Source organism: Platalea leucorodia (assembly GCF_965183815.1).
Source record: "Platalea leucorodia genome assembly, chromosome: 4".
Taxonomy (NCBI): Eukaryota; Metazoa; Chordata; class Aves; order Pelecaniformes; family Threskiornithidae; genus Platalea; species Platalea leucorodia.
The window spans coordinates 127,019,897-127,035,487 of record NC_138826.1 but is presented as its reverse complement, the minus strand read 5'-3'; the positions used below and the strand labels follow the sequence as shown (position 1 = coordinate 127,035,487).

The 15,591-nt window shown below is 70.8% G+C and overlaps 1 protein-coding gene across 1 annotated transcript in view; it reads left to right on the top strand.

Moving 5' to 3' along the window:
• The window catches only part of SND1 (staphylococcal nuclease and tudor domain containing 1), a 134,365-nt gene extending 122,483 nt beyond the window's left edge, over positions 1 to 11,882 (top strand). Inside the window, exons 17-24 of the mRNA XM_082310600.1 lie at positions 6,449 to 6,637; positions 8,174 to 8,315; positions 8,673 to 8,796; positions 8,889 to 8,958; positions 10,212 to 10,325; positions 10,406 to 10,609; positions 10,913 to 10,957; positions 11,536 to 11,882. Coding sequence (XP_082166726.1) covers positions 6,449 to 6,637; positions 8,174 to 8,315; positions 8,673 to 8,796; positions 8,889 to 8,958; positions 10,212 to 10,325; positions 10,406 to 10,609; positions 10,913 to 10,957; positions 11,536 to 11,601 — 954 coding nt within the window. The 3' untranslated portion in view covers positions 11,602 to 11,882. The remainder of the gene's footprint in view (positions 1 to 6,448; positions 6,638 to 8,173; positions 8,316 to 8,672; positions 8,797 to 8,888; positions 8,959 to 10,211; positions 10,326 to 10,405; positions 10,610 to 10,912; positions 10,958 to 11,535) is intronic.
• Positions 11,883 to 15,591: the final 3,709 nt, after the last annotated feature.

The following is a 15,591-nucleotide window of genomic DNA, read 5'->3' as shown; positions in this document are numbered from 1 at the left end:
GCTCTCCGGCCGTACCTACCTGGGGCGGGGGCGGGGGCCGCTCCGGGGGGCTCGGCGCCCGGCGGGGGCAGCGGGGGCGGCTGCGGGGGGGGGGGGGGGGGGAAGGCAAAAAAAGACCAAAAAAAAAGACAAAATGGCTCCTGGAGGCTGCGGGGGGGGGGGGGGGGGGGGCGGCTAAGCGGGGGCCCGGCTGCCCCCCACCGCGGCGAGCCCCGCCGCCCCGCCGGCCCCGGCCTGGCAGCTCCGGCCGCGGGGCAGCCCCGGGCCGGCCGGCATGGCGGCCCCGCCCGCGGCGGGCAGCGGCGGGGGACCGGGCCGGGCCGGGCCGGGCCGGGCCGGGGCCGGGGATGGGGACGGGGATGGGGACGGGGATGGGGATGGGGACGGGGACGGGGAGGCAGGGACGGGGAGGCAGGGACGGGGGGACGGGGAAGGGGAAAAGGAGAGGGAGAGGAGGGAAGGGGAAGGGGAAAGGGAAGGGAAAAAGGGAAAGGAAAAAGGGAAGGGAAAAAAGGGAAGGGAAAAGGGAAGGGAAAAAAGGGAAGGGAAAAGGGAAAAAAGGGAAGGGGAAAAAGGGAAACGGAAAAGAAAAAAATAAAAATGGAAAAATAAAAAAAAAAAAAAAAAGAAAAATTAAGATAAAACGGAAAACCAAAATGAGAGAGAAAAATGGAAAATTAAGACAAAAAATAGAAATGACCGGGAAGGCTCAAGCCCGAGCAGCCGGCCCCCGGGGAATCAATGCCCGGGCGGGAGCCCCGGAGGAGAGGGGGGAGCGGGGGGGGGCAGAGCCCGGCGCGGCGGGGCCCGGTTGCGGGGGGGTCCCGTCCCCGTCCCCCCCCTCCCGCCTCTGCGTCCCGCGCTCCCGCCTGGCTCCGGGCGGCGTCGCCTTCAGGTGCGGGACCCCCGGCGCGGTGCGGCGGTGGCGGCGGCGGCCCCGGGGCCGGCGGGCATCCTCCTCCTCCTCCTCCTCCTCCTCCTCCTCCTCCTCCTCCTCCTCCTCCTCCTCCTCCTCCGCCTCCTCCTCCGCCCTCCCCGCCTCCCCCTCCGCGGCCGGTGCTAGCGGGCGTGCGGGCCCGGCGGCGGCGCGGGGCGGCGGCGGGGGCCGCGGGGGCCGCGGGGGGCGCGGGGGGCGCGGGGGGCGCGGGCGGTGCGGGCGGTGCGGGCGGTGCGGGCGGTGCGGGCGGCAGCCGCGCAGGCGGCTCTCGCATCCTTTTGTCCTTCAGCGGCAGCGCGCAGCGATCGCTGACGCATCCCGGCGGCGGCGGCGGGGGGCGGCGGGGGGCGGCGGGGGGCGACGCTCGGTCCCGCCGGCCCCGGCGCCCCCCGCCCCTTCCCCGCCTTCCCCGCTGCGGCGGCCGCTTGCGATTTTCGGGCTTTGCTGCTGCGGGAGGAAGATGCGGGATGGGTCTGCTTCCTCCTCCTCCTCCCTGCGGGGGACCGCGCTGGGGATATGGCGGGGGGGGGGGTGATGACTGACGGACAGACGGACGGATGGACGGACGGAGCAGCTCGGCAGCTTTAAGGTGATGGGGGGGACGCGGCTCCGTCCGTGGCTGGCGGCCCCCACCCCCAGCGCGGGGACCCGGCACCCAACCCAGCGGGGGCCGCGGACCCCCCCCCCCGGGCGGGCTGAGACCTGACACACGCTGGGACACTGATGGAGAGGACGAGCCCGGCTCTGCGGCAGCGGGGGGCTCCGCCGTGGGCTGGGGAGCGGGCGCGCTGCCGGGCGCGTGGGTGCTGCCCGCTTTTTGGGGTACGGGCTGGGGGGGGTGCGCCTGGGTGCCCTGCCTCCCCCCCCCCCCCGGCAGCTGGGTAATGAGCACCGGCCGGGTAACGAACCCGGGGGGCAAACGCCAGCACCCGCAGGGTCCTGTGGGTGCCAGCGCCGGGGCGGCCCCTGCCGCGACGCCGCGGGGTGAGTGGCACCCCGGTGGGCGCCGTCGCAGGGCTGCGGGGACACGGAGCGGGACCCTCTCACCGGGGAGCCTGGCCCCCCACCGCGCTCTTCGACGCCCCGTCGAGCCGCCGGCGGCCGAGGGGCTCGCCGGCAGCACCGAAACGTCCCGCGCGGCGGCAGGGCCCCGGGTGGCAGCTCCGGAGGAGCCTCGGCCGAGCTTTAATTAAGACAAGAGAAGGAGGGCGCGGGCGGGGGGCCGGGGGCTCCCTCGGCGCGGCGCCCGCCTCGGCTCTGGATGCGTCCCCGCGGGATGCGAGGCCGCCGGCAGCACCGGGGTGACTCGGGTGCCTCCAGAGATGGGGGTCCCCGGGGTCCTGGGTGCCCCCGGGGTCCTGGGTGCCCCCGGCTGGCAGCGAGGAGGGGCCGGGGGTGCGGCGGTGGGGGGACCCGGGAGCTTCTCTCCATGGCGGGGGGGATAAAACCCACCGCCATCTTCTGTGGATTCTCTGGTGTCTGATCGAAGCCCCGCGCCTGCGCCCCGGGGACCCCGCGCCGGATTTCGGTGTCTGCGGGGCCCCCGCCCCCGAGTCGGGATGGAGCGGGGTGGGACGGGGGGCTGGCGGGACGGGGCCGTGCCGACAGCACCCGCTGCGCAAGGGAGCGGGGCCGGGACCCCCCCGGGACTCCCCGCAGGGTGCCGGGCCCCAGCTGGGGGTCACTGTCCCCACGTCGGTGGCAGCGATGTCCCCCGGGTGCCGCAGGCCCCGATGGCCTCGCGTACCCCACGGGTGGGTCCCCCCATAGCCGCGGTTGCGTCCCGTCCCTGCCGAAGCAAAGATCTTACCGCCAGCCCGCGTCCGGCTCGTCCCCTCGCCGGCGGGTGGCACGGGGGACAGGGACGCCGTTACCACCCGAGCGTCACCCCCGCGGCAGCGTGGGGGTCCCACCTTGCGCGCGTGGGGTGCCGTCAGCCCGGCCGGAGGCGGCACGAGCATCCCTGGGGCCGGCGGGCAAACCGGGGCCTCCTCCTGCCCCGCGGCGTGCCAGCGGCCCCGGGCCGTGCCGCGCACGTGCCGTGGCAGGCGCCGTGCTGGCGGCCTGCGCGGTGGAAGGGCAGAGGGATGCCGCGAGGCTTTTTTAAGCAACGCGGAAAGGTTAGGCCAGGATTGATGAGCTTCGGGATGGGAAAACAGCTCCGTGTCCGGCAGCGCCGGCAGAGCCAAACACAATTAACCGCACAGAAGGCTACAGCGGGGTAATTAAATTATGGCACCGTGGCACCCGTAAAGCGGCGCGAGGGCCCATCCGTCTCCCACTCGGCCCAAACCGCGCCTCTCCCTCCTCCATCCCCGGCGGGAGCGGCGTGGCCGCTGCCTCTGCCACACACCCCGCGCCGGCGTGCGCCGGCCCGGTGGCCGCAGCGGCCGCGAGCCAAACCCCGTCCTGGGCTGCAGCTCCGGCGGCTGGAAGGGGCTGCGGGAAGACGACGACCCTCTGCCCATCCCCGGCAGCGCCGCGGTGCCGAGCCACGCACCCACCGCCGCGCACCAGCTGGCCGCCAGCCCCGCTGCAGCTCCGGGCGTGCGGCCGGCAGCCAGGCGGATGCAGTTAGCCACCGGCCCCTGACGAGGGACTGATGGTGGAGGGATGCGGCCGGCGAAGTGCCGGTGCTCCCGGTGATGGAGCGGAGGTCGGTGCAGTGCCGGGAGGCCTCGCGGTGCCGCGGGTCAGCACTCGCCGGAGCGGGCAGGGGTGCGGGCAGCGGGGAGCACCCCGGCTGCTCTGCCAGCACCCGCTGCGCCGCGGGCGGCTGCGGTTACGGCCACACTGGCCTGGCGGAGAGGAGGTTTGGGAAGGGGCTGCCCGGGGGTCACGTTCGGCCGGGGCCGAGGCGTGCGGTGCCGCACTGGCTGCGCCGCGTCCCGCTGCCGTTCAGTCCGGCTGCCGCTAGATGGAAATGCAGCCTCGTGCCGGAGGCCGCGACAGAGCCTTGCTCCGGGCGTTACGGACCGGGCGCTACGGCCGCCGCGGGCACACCGCAGCCGGGGGGCACGGCCCTTGCCCTGCCCAGGCCGTGACCCATCGCCTGCCCGTGGCAAACGACTTTCTGCGCTGCCGGCCCCGCTCGCCCGCTCGCCGCCGTGGTCGGGGGGATCGGGCTCGGCGCCCCGGGCACGGTGTGGCGCACCCCGAGGGCTCCGGCCCTCCCGGCGGGAGGATGCTGGGGGCCTCCGCGCTCCCTCCTCTTCCTCGGCGGCGGCAGCGGAGGCGATCAGCATGCCGGGCGCGTGCCGGCGGCCTTGGCTCGCTGCCGCCCCACGGGCGCTCTCAAAGGGGCTTTATGTGCGCGGGAGCGCCGGGGCTGGGCCGGCCCCCGGCCCCCCACGCTGGTGCCCCCCGGGGCGGCCCTTTCGGGGGGCTCCTCGTCCCGGGGCCCCGCTCTTCGCGGCGGGGTGGGCCTGGGGTGGGGGCGGGTGGGTGCCCACCCTGGGCAGGGCTCGGGTGCTGCCCTGGGGCGCTGGGCACGGCTGGGCCCGTGGGTCCATCTGCAACATCTCCTGCCTGTGCGGTGTCTCCTGCCTGCGCAGCATCTCCTGCCTGTGCAGCGTCTCCTGCCTGCGCGGCGTCTCTTGCCTGCATGGCATCTCCTGCCTGCTCAGCATCTCCTGCCCGCATGGCATCTCTTCCCTGCACGGCGTCTCCTGCCTGCGCGGCGTCTCCTGCCTGCCCTGCATCTCCTGCCTGCTCAGCATCTACTGCCTGCACAGCATCTCCTGCCTGCTCAGCATTTCCTGCCTACATGGCATCTCCTGCCTGCGCGGCGTCTCCTGCCTGCATGGTGTCTCCTGCCTGCTCAGCATCTCCTGCCTGTGCAGCACCTCCTGCCTGCGTGGCATCTCCTGCCTGCTCAGCATCTCCTGCCTGCCCGGCACCTCCTGCCTGCCCCCCCAAAGCGCCGTGGGGCTGCAAGCCCCTGGCCTGGGGACCGCGCCGGGGGGCTCGGCGGTGCCCGCGCCCCGCTGCCCGCGCAGCCCCCCGTTACCCGCGCAGCCCCCCGTTACCCGCGCCCCCTGCGCCCCGGGAGGCGCCGGCCGATGCCACGCGCCCTGCAAGGAGCGGCACTTTGCAAATCCACTCGTTTGGGGGCTTCAACCCCCAGTAGGGGATTAACGGGGGTTACTGGGGTGCCCGGGGGTGGGCGGGGGGCCCGGGGGCTGCTCCCTGCCCGCGCAGCATCGCAATAAACCTCCGCGCGGCTGGGACGGGCAGTGACACACACGCCCCGGCCTCGGAGATCCCGGCGGCAGCGCTGCTCTGCGCCGGGGCAGGGCTGCCAGCGGTGGCCGGCTTGCACGCTCCAGTGTGCTCTCGGGTTTGCACGCTCCGGTTTGCTCTCACTGGGTTGCACACCCCAACTTGCTGTCGCTGGTTTGCACACCCCAGTTTGCTCTCTGGTGTGCACACCCCGTTTTGCACACTCCAGTTTGCTCTCTGCTGTGCACACTCTTGGTTGCACACTCCAGTTTGCTCTCGGCTTTGTTCTCTGGTTTGCACACCCTGGTTTGCACACTCCGGTTTGCTCTCGGGTTTGCACAATACAGTTTGCACACTCCAGTTTGCTCTCAGGTTTGCACGCTGGTTTACACACTCTGGTTTGCTCTCTGGTTTGCACACTCTGGGTTGCACACTCAAGTTTGCTCTTGGCTTTGTTCTCTGGTTTGCACACTCCGGTTTGCACACCCTGGTTTGCACACTCCGGTTTGCACACTCCGGTTTGCTCTGGGTGCCGTGTGAGCACCGGGCCCTTCCCTTGGCAGGCAGATGCGGCAGGACGGGGCGCAGGCAGAGCCATGGAGCAGGCAGAGCTGCCTCCCTGCCGGGCTCTGCCTGTGGTCCCCGCTGCTCCCGGGTGCAGGCAGGGAGCGGGCAGGGAGCTGGAGACGCAGAGGATGGTGGGAACCCTTGCTGGTTCCCTTCTGGGCATTGCTGGGAGCAGAGCTGGGTGCCGTGGTGCAGACCTGGGTGCCCAGGAGCAGAGCTGGGTGCCCATGGGTCAGAGCTGGGTGCCATGGCACAGAGCTGGGTGCCCGTGGGTCAGAGTTGGGTGCCAGGGAGCAGAGCCGGGTGCCCAGGAGCAGAGCTGGGTGCCCATGGGTCAGAGCTGGGTGCCCGGGAGCAGAGCTGGGTGCCCATGGGTCAGAGCTGGGTGCCCATGGATCAGGTCTGGGTGCCGTGGCACAGATCTGGGTGCCATGGAGCAGAGCTGGGTGCCCATGGATCAGGTCTGGGTGCCATGGAGCAGACCTGGGTGCCATGGAGCAGAGCTGGGTGCCCATGGAGCAGAACAGGGTGCCACGGCACAGATCTGGGTGCCCAGGAGCAGAGCTGGGTGCCCATGGAGCAGATCTGGGTGCCCAGGAGCAGAGCTGGGTGCCATGGCACAGAGCTGGGTGCCAGAGCAGATCAGAGCTTGGGGTGGGGACAGGTGCGTGGCCGGCTCCTGCCCGCCGCCGAGGGTGCGGGGGCTGACATGGCTGCCCGCAGGTGGAGGTGGAGGTGGAGAGCATGGACAAGGCGGGGAACTTCATCGGCTGGCTGCACATCGAGGGCCTCAACCTGTCGGTGGCCCTGGTGGAGCACGCCCTCTCCAAGGTCCACTTCACCGCCGAGCGCAGCCCCTACTACAAGGCGCTGCTGGCCGCCGAGGAGGCCGCCAAGCAGAAGAAGGAGAAGGTGAGTGTGGGGCTGGACCGTCCCGAGGGATGTCCCCACCCCGAGGGATGTCCCTGTGCCAAGAGGTGTCCCCACCCTGAGGGATGTCCTCACCTCAAGGGATGTCCCTGTTCCAAGAGGTGTCCCCACCCTGAGGGATGTCCTCACCTCAAGGGATGTCCCTGTTCCAAGAGATGTCCCCTTCCCAAGGGATGTCCCCTACCCAAGAGATGTCTCCTCCCCAAGGGATGTCCCCACCCCAAGGGATGTCCCCTACCCAAGAGATGTCCCCTACCCAAGAGATGTCTCCTCCCCAAGGGATGTCCCCACCCCAAGGGATGTCCCCGTGCCAAGAGATGTCCCCATGCCAAGGGATGTCCCCACCCCAAGGGATGTCCTCGTGCCAAGAGATGGATGTCCCCACCCCAAGGGATGTCCCTGTTCCAAGAGATGTCCCCTCCCCAAGGGATGTCCTCACCCCAAGGGATGTCCCCAACCCAAGGGGTGTCCCTGTTCCAAGAGATATCCCCTTCCCAAGAGATGTCCCCTTCCCAAGGGATGTCCCCACCCCAAGGGATGTCCCCTACCCAAGAGATGTCCCCTACCCAAGAGATGTCTCCTCCCCAAGGGATGTCCCCACCCCAAGGGATGTCCCCTACCCAAGAGATGTCCCCTACCCAAGAGATGTCTCCTCCCCAAGGGATGTCCCCACCCCAAGGGATGTCCCCGTGCCAAGAGATGTCCCCATGCCAAGGGATGTCCCCACCCCAAGGGATGTCCTCATGCCAAGAGATGGATGTCCCCACCCCAAGGGATGTCCCTCTTCCAAGAGATGTCCCCTCCCCAAGGGATGTCCTCACCCCAAGGGATGTCCCCAACCCAAGGGGTGTCCCTGTTCCAAGAGATATCCCCTTCCCAAGAGATGTCCCCTTCCCAAGGGATGTCCCCAACCCAAGGGATGTCCCTGTGCCAAGAGATGTCCCCACCCCAAGGGATGTCCCCAACCCAAGGGATGTCCCCTTCCCAAGAGATGTCCCCTTCCCAAGGGATGTCCCCAACCCAAGGAATGTCCCCGTGCCAAGAGATGTCCCCACCCCAAGGGATGTCCCTGTTCCAAGAGATGTCCCCACCCCAAGGGATGTCCCCAACCCAAGGGATGTCCCCTTCCCAAGAGATGTCCCCTTCCCAAGGGATGTCCCCAACCCAAGGGATGTCCCTGTGCCAAGAGATGTCCCCACCCCAAGGGATGTCCCTGTTCCAAGAGATATCCCCTTCCCAAGAGATGTCCCCTTCCCAAGGGATGTCCCCAACCCAAGGGATGTCCCTGTGCCAAGAGATGTCCCCACCCCAAGGGATGTCCCCAACCCAAGGGATGTCCCCGTGCCAAGAGATGTCCCCACCCCAAGGGATGTCCCCACCCCGAGGCACATGAGATCCATGGTGCTGGGGACCAGGGATGCTCCAGCTGCTGGGTGCCAGCGCTGCCATCGTCCCCTTGCCGGTGGCATCGAGCGTGGCCGTGGGGTCCCCCAACCAGTGTCCCCCTCCCCACCCCAGGTGTGGTCCCACTACGAGGAGACCCCGGCTGAGGAGGTGGTGCCGGTGCTGGAGGAGAAGGAGCGCACGGCCAACTACAAGCCCGTCTTCGTGACGGAGATCACGGACGATCTCCACTTCTACGTGCAGGACGTGGAGACGGGTGAGGGGACGTGGCGGGGGTCCCCCTTCTCCGCCCCCACCCTGCGGGTCCCCCGCTTTAAGGGACACGGATGGGGACGGGGGGGCCCCCAGCCTGGCACGGCGCCGGCTCCGAATCCCCCCCACCTCCTGTGCCAGCGCGGTCCCCGCTGGCAGGGCGTGCCCCCCCCAGCACCCATGGGTGTTCTACCACCGGGAGGTGGGGGGGGCTTTATTTTTGGTGGGATGAAGCTTCTCGGGTTTGATGGGCAGCCCCCCCAAAATCCGCCTGTCCTGGGTTAAACGAGCGCGGCCCCCCGCCCCGGGGCGAGCGACAGGGGTGGCCGGGGGGCGGGTGCAGGATGCGGCCCCTCCGCAGGCGCCCAGCTGGAGAAGCTGATGGAGAACATGCGCGCCGAGGTGGGCAGCCACCCGCCCGTGGAGGGCTCCTACGCCCCGCGCCGCGGAGACTTCTGCATCGCCAAGTTCGTCGACGGAGAATGGTGAGGCGGGGGCCGCCCCCCCCGGCGCGGGGCCCTGGGGGGTGCTGCCCCACGCTGAGGCACCCTGTGGGGGTGACCCCCCCCCGTTCCAGGTACCGGGCCCGGGTGGAGAAGGTGGAGTCGGCCGCCAAAGTCCATATCTTCTACATCGACTACGGCAACGTGAGTGCTGCCGGGCTGGCGCTGCCCCCCGGCGTCGGGCGGGGGCAGGGTGGTGGGGGCTTGGGGTGCAGAGCCATCCGTCTGTCCGTCCATCCGCCCGTATGTCTGTCAGTCTGTCGGTACGTCTGTCAGCCCGTCCATCCACCCACCCATCCATCCATCCATCCGTCTGTCCGTCCATCCGCCCGTATGTCTGTCAGTCTGTCGGTACGTCTGTCAGCCCGTCCATCCACCCATCCATCCGTCTGTCCGTCCATCCGCCCGTATGTCTGTCAGTCTGTCTGTACGTCTGTCAGCCCGTCCATCCACCCACCCATCCATCCATCCATCCGTCTGTCCGTCCATCCATCCACCCACCTACCCATCCATCCACCCACCCATCCATCCGTCCACCCATCCGTCCGTCTGTCAGTCCATCCATCCACCCATCCGCGCATCCATATGCCCATACGTCCGTCCCTCCATACGTCTTGTTAGTCCACCCACCCATTCATCCATCCATCTGTCTGTCAGTCCATCCATACGTCCATCAGTCCATCCACCCATCCATATGCCCATACATCTGTCTGTCCATCCATCCATACGTCTTGTTAGTCCATCCATATGTCTGTCCATCCATATTTCCATCAGTCCATCCATCCGTCCATGCGTCTTGTCAGTCCATCCATCCGTCCACCCGTCTATCCATCTGTCCATCTGTCCAGCCATCCATGTGCCCATCCGTCCGTCAGTCCAGCCATCCCTCTGTCCGTCAGTCCGCCCATCCAGCCATCCCTGGGGCTGCGTGCTGACATTTTCCTCCCTCCAGCCTGCACCAGGGAGCCCCTCACGGGGTGCCCAGTGCCCTCACGAGGTGCCCAGCGCCCTCACGGGGTGCCCAGCACCCTCGGGTGCCCTCCCAGCCCCAGTGCCCCTCACGGGGTGCCCAGTGCCCTCACGAGGTGCCCAGCGCCCTCACGGGGTGCCCAGCACCCTCGAGTGCCCTCCCAGCCCCGGTGCCCGTCACGGGGTGCCCAGCACCCTCGAGTGCCCTCCCAGCCCCGGTGCCCGTCACAGGGTGCCCAGCGCCCTCGGGTGCCCTCCCAGCCCCAGCACCCTCACGGGGTGCCCAGCACCCTCGGGTGCCCTCCCAGCCCCGGTGCCCCTCACGGGGTGCCCAGCACCCTCGGGTGCCCTCCCAGCCCCAGCACCCTCACGGGGTGCCCAGCACCCTCGGGTGCCCTCCCAGCCCCAGCGCCCTCTCTGCCCCGCAGAAGGAGACGCTGCCCGCCACGCGCCTGGCGGCTCTGCCCCCCGCCTTCAGCACCCGCGTCCTGCCGGCGCAGGCCACCGAGTACAAGTTCGCCTTCATCCAGGTGCCCCAGGACGTGAGTACGGGGGGTGCGGGGAACTGGGGGGGCTCCGGGTCCCCGGCGGGGGTCCCATGCCGCGCCGTGCCGTGCCGCAGGACGACGCGCGGGCGGACGCGGTGGACAGCGTGGTGCGGGACATCCAGAACACCCAGTGCCTGCTGAACGTGGAGCACCTGGGACCGGGTTGTCCCCACGTCACCCTCCAGTTCGCCGACTCCAAGAGCGACGTGGGACTGGGGCTGGTGAAGGAGGGACTGGTCATGGTGGAGGTGCGCAAGGAGAAGCAGTTCCAGAAAGTGGTAGGTGCTGCGGGGCGACGGGGGAGACGGGTGGGCTCTGCCCCGCCGGCGGCCGTCGATCCCCGGCTCATCTGATGCCGCATCGATCCCGGCTCGGCGGCGGCGCTCCAGGAGCGGGGGGGTGACCCCCAAACGCTGGCCACCCCCAGCCAGACGCCCGTGTTCTCTCCCGGGGGCCGGGCTGGGTGGGGGTCTCGCCTCCCCCCCCCGCCACCACCCCGGGGCGCCGCGGAGGGGCAGGGTGGGGGGTCCCCGGGGTGCACGGGGAGGGGGCGCGGGCTCACCCCGCCTCTGTCCCCGCAGATCACCGAGTACCTGAACGCCCAGGAGACGGCCAAGAGCGCCCGGGTGAGTGGGGCGGGGGGCGGCGGGGCGGGAGCGCGGCCCCGGCCCCTGCCGGGGACCTCGGGGTGATGCTGGCCGTGGTACCCCCATCGCCGGGGTGATGCCGGCTGTGGTACCCCCCATTGCCGGGGTGATGCTGGCCGTGGTACCCTCATCGCCGGGGTGATGCCGGCTGTGGTACCCCCATCGCCGGGGTGATGCCGGCTGTGGTACCCCCCATTGCCGGGGTGATGCCGGCTGTGGTACCCCCATCGCCGGGGTGATGCTGGCTGTGGTACCCCCATCGCCGGGGTGATGCCGGCTGTGGTACCCCCATTGCCGGGGTGATGCTGGCCGTGGTACCCTCATCGCCGGGGTGATGCCGGCTGTGGTACCCCCATCGCCGGGGTGATGCTGGCCGTGGTACCCCCCATTGCCGGGTGATGCTGGCTGTGGTACCCCCATCTCTGGGCTGACGCTGGCTGTGGTACCCCCATCTCCGGGGTGATGCTGGCCGTGGTACCCCCGTCTCCGGGGTGATGCCGGCTGCAGCCCCCCGTCTCGGCGGAGGCCGCGGCCCCATCCCCTGCGCTCCCTTGCAGCTGAACCTCTGGCGCTACGGGGATTTCCGCGCGGACGACGCAGACGAGTTCGGCTACAGCCGCTGAGGGATGCTTGGGGGCCCGCGTCCCCCCCGCCGCCGCCACCACCACCACCACCACCAGCCTCCTTCCCCGCCTCGTCCCGTCCCATCCCGGCCCCCGGGGCAGCCGAGCCGGGGGGGCCGCAGCTCCGTACCCCGGGGATGCCGGGGTGGGGGGCGGCCCTGGCCCCCCGGCCCCCCGCCTTGGTCCGACTGACAGCTGAACTTGCCCCCCTCCGTCCCGCCCGCAGCCAGCGCCGCCCCCCCGGCCTGTATTTAAAGCTTCGGAGGCCCAATAAAAGTAGTCAAGCGTCGTGCGGTGGCCGCTCCCGGTCGGGGGGTCCCCTCCGTGCTGGTGTCACCCCCCCGCCCCCGGTTCACCTCGTCCCCAGGGAGCGAAACTGCGCCCCCAGGCTGGGGCCGGCTGGGGAGGGGGGGAGATGGGGGGCAGATGGGGGGAGATGGGGGGCTGAGCCCCTCCTGCAGCCCCGGGTCCCACGGCGGGACCCCGACCGCGGGTCCCACCCATGGACCTCAACCCTGGGACCCAAAGCTGGGTGCCCCCCAAGCCTGGGTTGTGATCGTGGGACCCCCACCCTGGGTCCCAACGGTGGTCATTAACCCCAGACCCCCACCCTGGGTCCCAACCCCGGACCCCCACCCTGGACCCCCACCCTGGGTCCCAAAGGTGGCCATTAACCCCAGACCCCCACCCTGAGTCCCAACCCTGGGTCCCAAAGGCGGTTGTTAACCCCGGACCCCCACCCTGGACCCCAGCGGCGGTCGTTAACCCCGGACCCCCACCCTGGGTCCCGAAGGCAGTCGTTAACCCCAGACCCCCACCCTGGACCCCCACCCTGGGTCCCGAAGGCGGTCATTAACCCCAGACCCCCACCCCGGACCCCCACCCTGGGTCCCGAAGGCGGTCGTTAACCCCGGACCCCCACCCTGGACCCCCACCCTGGACCCCAGCAGTGGTCGTTAACCCCGGACCCCCACCCTGGACCCCAGCAGTGGTCCCCGGTCCCCTCACCGCCAGTGTCCGTGGGGCCACCGGTGAATGGCACCCATGGGTGTCGGCGTGGCGGGGCCACCGTCCCCGCTGTCCCCGCCGTCCCCGCCGTCCCCGCTGTCCCCGCTGTCCCCGGCGATGGGGGCCGGTGCCGGCGAGGCCCCGCTGGCCGCCCAGCTCCCGGCAGCTGATGGCAGGGCCGCGTTCATTTCATTTGCAGGCGATGGGGGCTGCGCCCATGACCGCCGGCGAGCGCAATTACAGGAAGAGCTGGGGGGGGGTCCTCCCCCCGAAGTCCTTGGGGGTCCCTGGAGGTCTTGGAGGGGTCCTTGGGGGTCCCTGGAGCTCTCGAGGGGGACCTGGGGGGTCTTTAGGGGTCCCTGGAGGTCTCGGGGGTCCCTGGAGGTCTCGGGAGGGTCCTGGGGTCTTTGGGGGTCTCAGGGGGTCCTTGAGGGTCCCAGGAGGTGTCGGGGGGTCCTGGGGGTCCTCGGGGGCCCCTGGAGGTCTCCGGGGGGCCCGGGGGTCTTTGAGGGTCCCTGGATGTGTCGGGGGGGTCCTGGGGGTCCCTGGAGGTCTCGGGGAGGGGGCTGGGGGGTCTTTGGGGGTCCCTGGAGGTCTCGGGGGGTCCTTGAGGGTCCCAGGAGGTGTCAGAGGGGGTCCTGGGCGTCCTCGGGGGTCTCTGGAGGTCTTTGAGGGTCCCTGGAGGTCTCGGGGGTCCTGGGGGTCCTTGGGGGCCCCTGGAGGTCTCGGGGGGGGGGGGGCTGGGGGTCCCCGGAGGTGTCGGGGGTGTAACTGGAGGTGCTAAGGGCCTCTGGGGGTCCCTGAGGGCCACCCCGCGGGGTCCCTGGAAGGGGTCTCTGGGGGGGACCCCCACCGCGGGGTCCCTGGGGTGGCCCTGAGCCCCCCCCCCAGCCTGGGTGGCCACGGGACCACGAAGGGACCCGCCCGGAGGCCTCGTCCCCATGCGGGCGTCCCTCGCCCGGTGCCGGGGGCAGGCAGGGCTCGGCGGGGAGCGGGGGGGCGGGCAGGAGGGCAGGCAGGAGGGCAGGAGGGCAGGCAGGAGGGGCAGGAGGGCAGGAGGGCAGGCAGTTGGGCAGGCAGGAGGGCAGGCAGGAGGGCAGGCAGGCACAAGGGCAGGCAGGCAGGCAGGCAGTTGGGCAGGCAGGCGGGCAGGCAGGCGGGCAGGCAGGCGGGCAGGCAGGTGGGCAGGCAGTTGGGCAGGCAGGCGGGCAGGCAGGCGGGCAGGCAGGCGGGCAGGCAGGCAGTTGGGCAGGCAGGCGGGCAGGCAGGTGGGCAGGCAGGTGGGCAGGCAGGAGGGCAGGCAGGAGGGCAGGCAGTTGGGCAGGCAGTTGGGCAGGCAGGCGGGCAGACAGGAGGGCAGGCAGGTGGGCAGGCAGGTGGGCAGGCAGGAGGGCAGGCAGGCGGGCAGGCAGGAGGGCAGGCAGGCAGCAGCCCCCGAGCCCGGCACGGCCGCGTGGCCGGTGGCTTCTCCAGCGCTTGACCTTGAAGCCATCGCTGGGGCCGGGGACGAGGCCGCGCTCGCCACCGCTGCTGCTGAGCCCCGGTCACCAGCGGTGACACTGGGGTGGCACGGGGGTGGCAGGGACCCTTCCCGTCACCGGGGCTGGGGGCTGCTCAAGCGGGGGGTGCTGGGCCCCTCAGCGTGGCGTGGCCGGGGGACCAGGACCTGTCCCTGTCCCTGCCCCTGTCCCTGTCCCTGTCCCTGTCCCCAGGCTCCCGGAGAGGAGGGAGCACCCCTGGGCCGGTGACAGTGTGCCGTGCCACCGGCCGGGGGACACCGGAGCCCTCCACAGCGGGGGACCCAGTGTCCCCAGTGTCCCCAGTGCCACCAGCCACAGGGACTGTGTGTCCTCAGTGCCACCAGCCAGGGGACACCAGTGTCCTCCACGGCACGGGACCCAGTGTCCCCAGTGTCACCAGCCAGGGGACACCAGTGCCCTCCATGGCACGGGACCCAGTGTCCCCAGTGTCATCAGCCAGGGGACACCAGTGCCCTCCACAGCACGGGACCCAGTGTCCCCAGTGTCCCCAGTGCCACCAGCCAGGGGTCACCAGTGCCCTCCATGGCACGGGACCCAATGTCCCCAGTGTTCCCAGCCAGGGGACACCAGTGCCCTCCACAGTGGGGGACCCTGTGTCCCCAGTGTCCCCAGTGCCACCAGTCAGGGGACACCAGTGCCCTGCACAGCAGGGGACCCAGTGTCCCCAGTGTCCCCAGTGTCATCAGCCAGAGGGACTGTGTGTCCCCAACATCCCCAGTGCCACCAGCCAGGGGACACCAGTGCCCTCCACGGCACGGGACCCAGTGTCCCCAGTGTCCCCAACATCCCCAGTGCCACCAGCCAGGGGACACCAGTGCCCTCCATGGCACAGGACCCAGTGTCCCCAGTGTCCCCAACATCCCCAGTGCCACCAGCCAGGGGACACCAGTGCCCTCCACGGCACGGGACCCAGTGTCCCCAGTGTCCCCAACATCCCCAGTGCCATCAGCCAGGGGACACCAGTGCCCTCCATGGCACGGGACCCAGTGTCCCCAGTGTCCCCAGTGTCACCAGCCAGGGGACACCAGTGCCCTCCACGGCAGGGGACCCAGTGTCCCCAGTGTCCCCAACATCCCCAGTGCCACCAGCCAGGGGACACCAGTGCCCTCCATGGCACGGGACCCAGTGCCACCAGCCAGGGGACACCAGTGCCCTCCACGGCAGGGGACCCAGTGTCCCCAGTGTCCCCAACATCCCCAGTGCCACCAGCCAGGGGACACCAGTGCCCTCCACGGCAGGGGACCCAGTGTCCCCAGTGTCCCCAGTGCCACCAGCCAGGGGACGCCATGTCCCCCTCCCGTCCCCTGGGCGCTGGTGGGGTTTCTCGCGTCCCCCCGGCCCCAGCCCCGCGTCCTCGCTGCCAGCGGGGCCCGGGTGGCCCGGCCCCGGCCCCAGGCCCCGGCAGGGCGCGGGGGGGACAGACGGACGCGGCCCGGCCCCG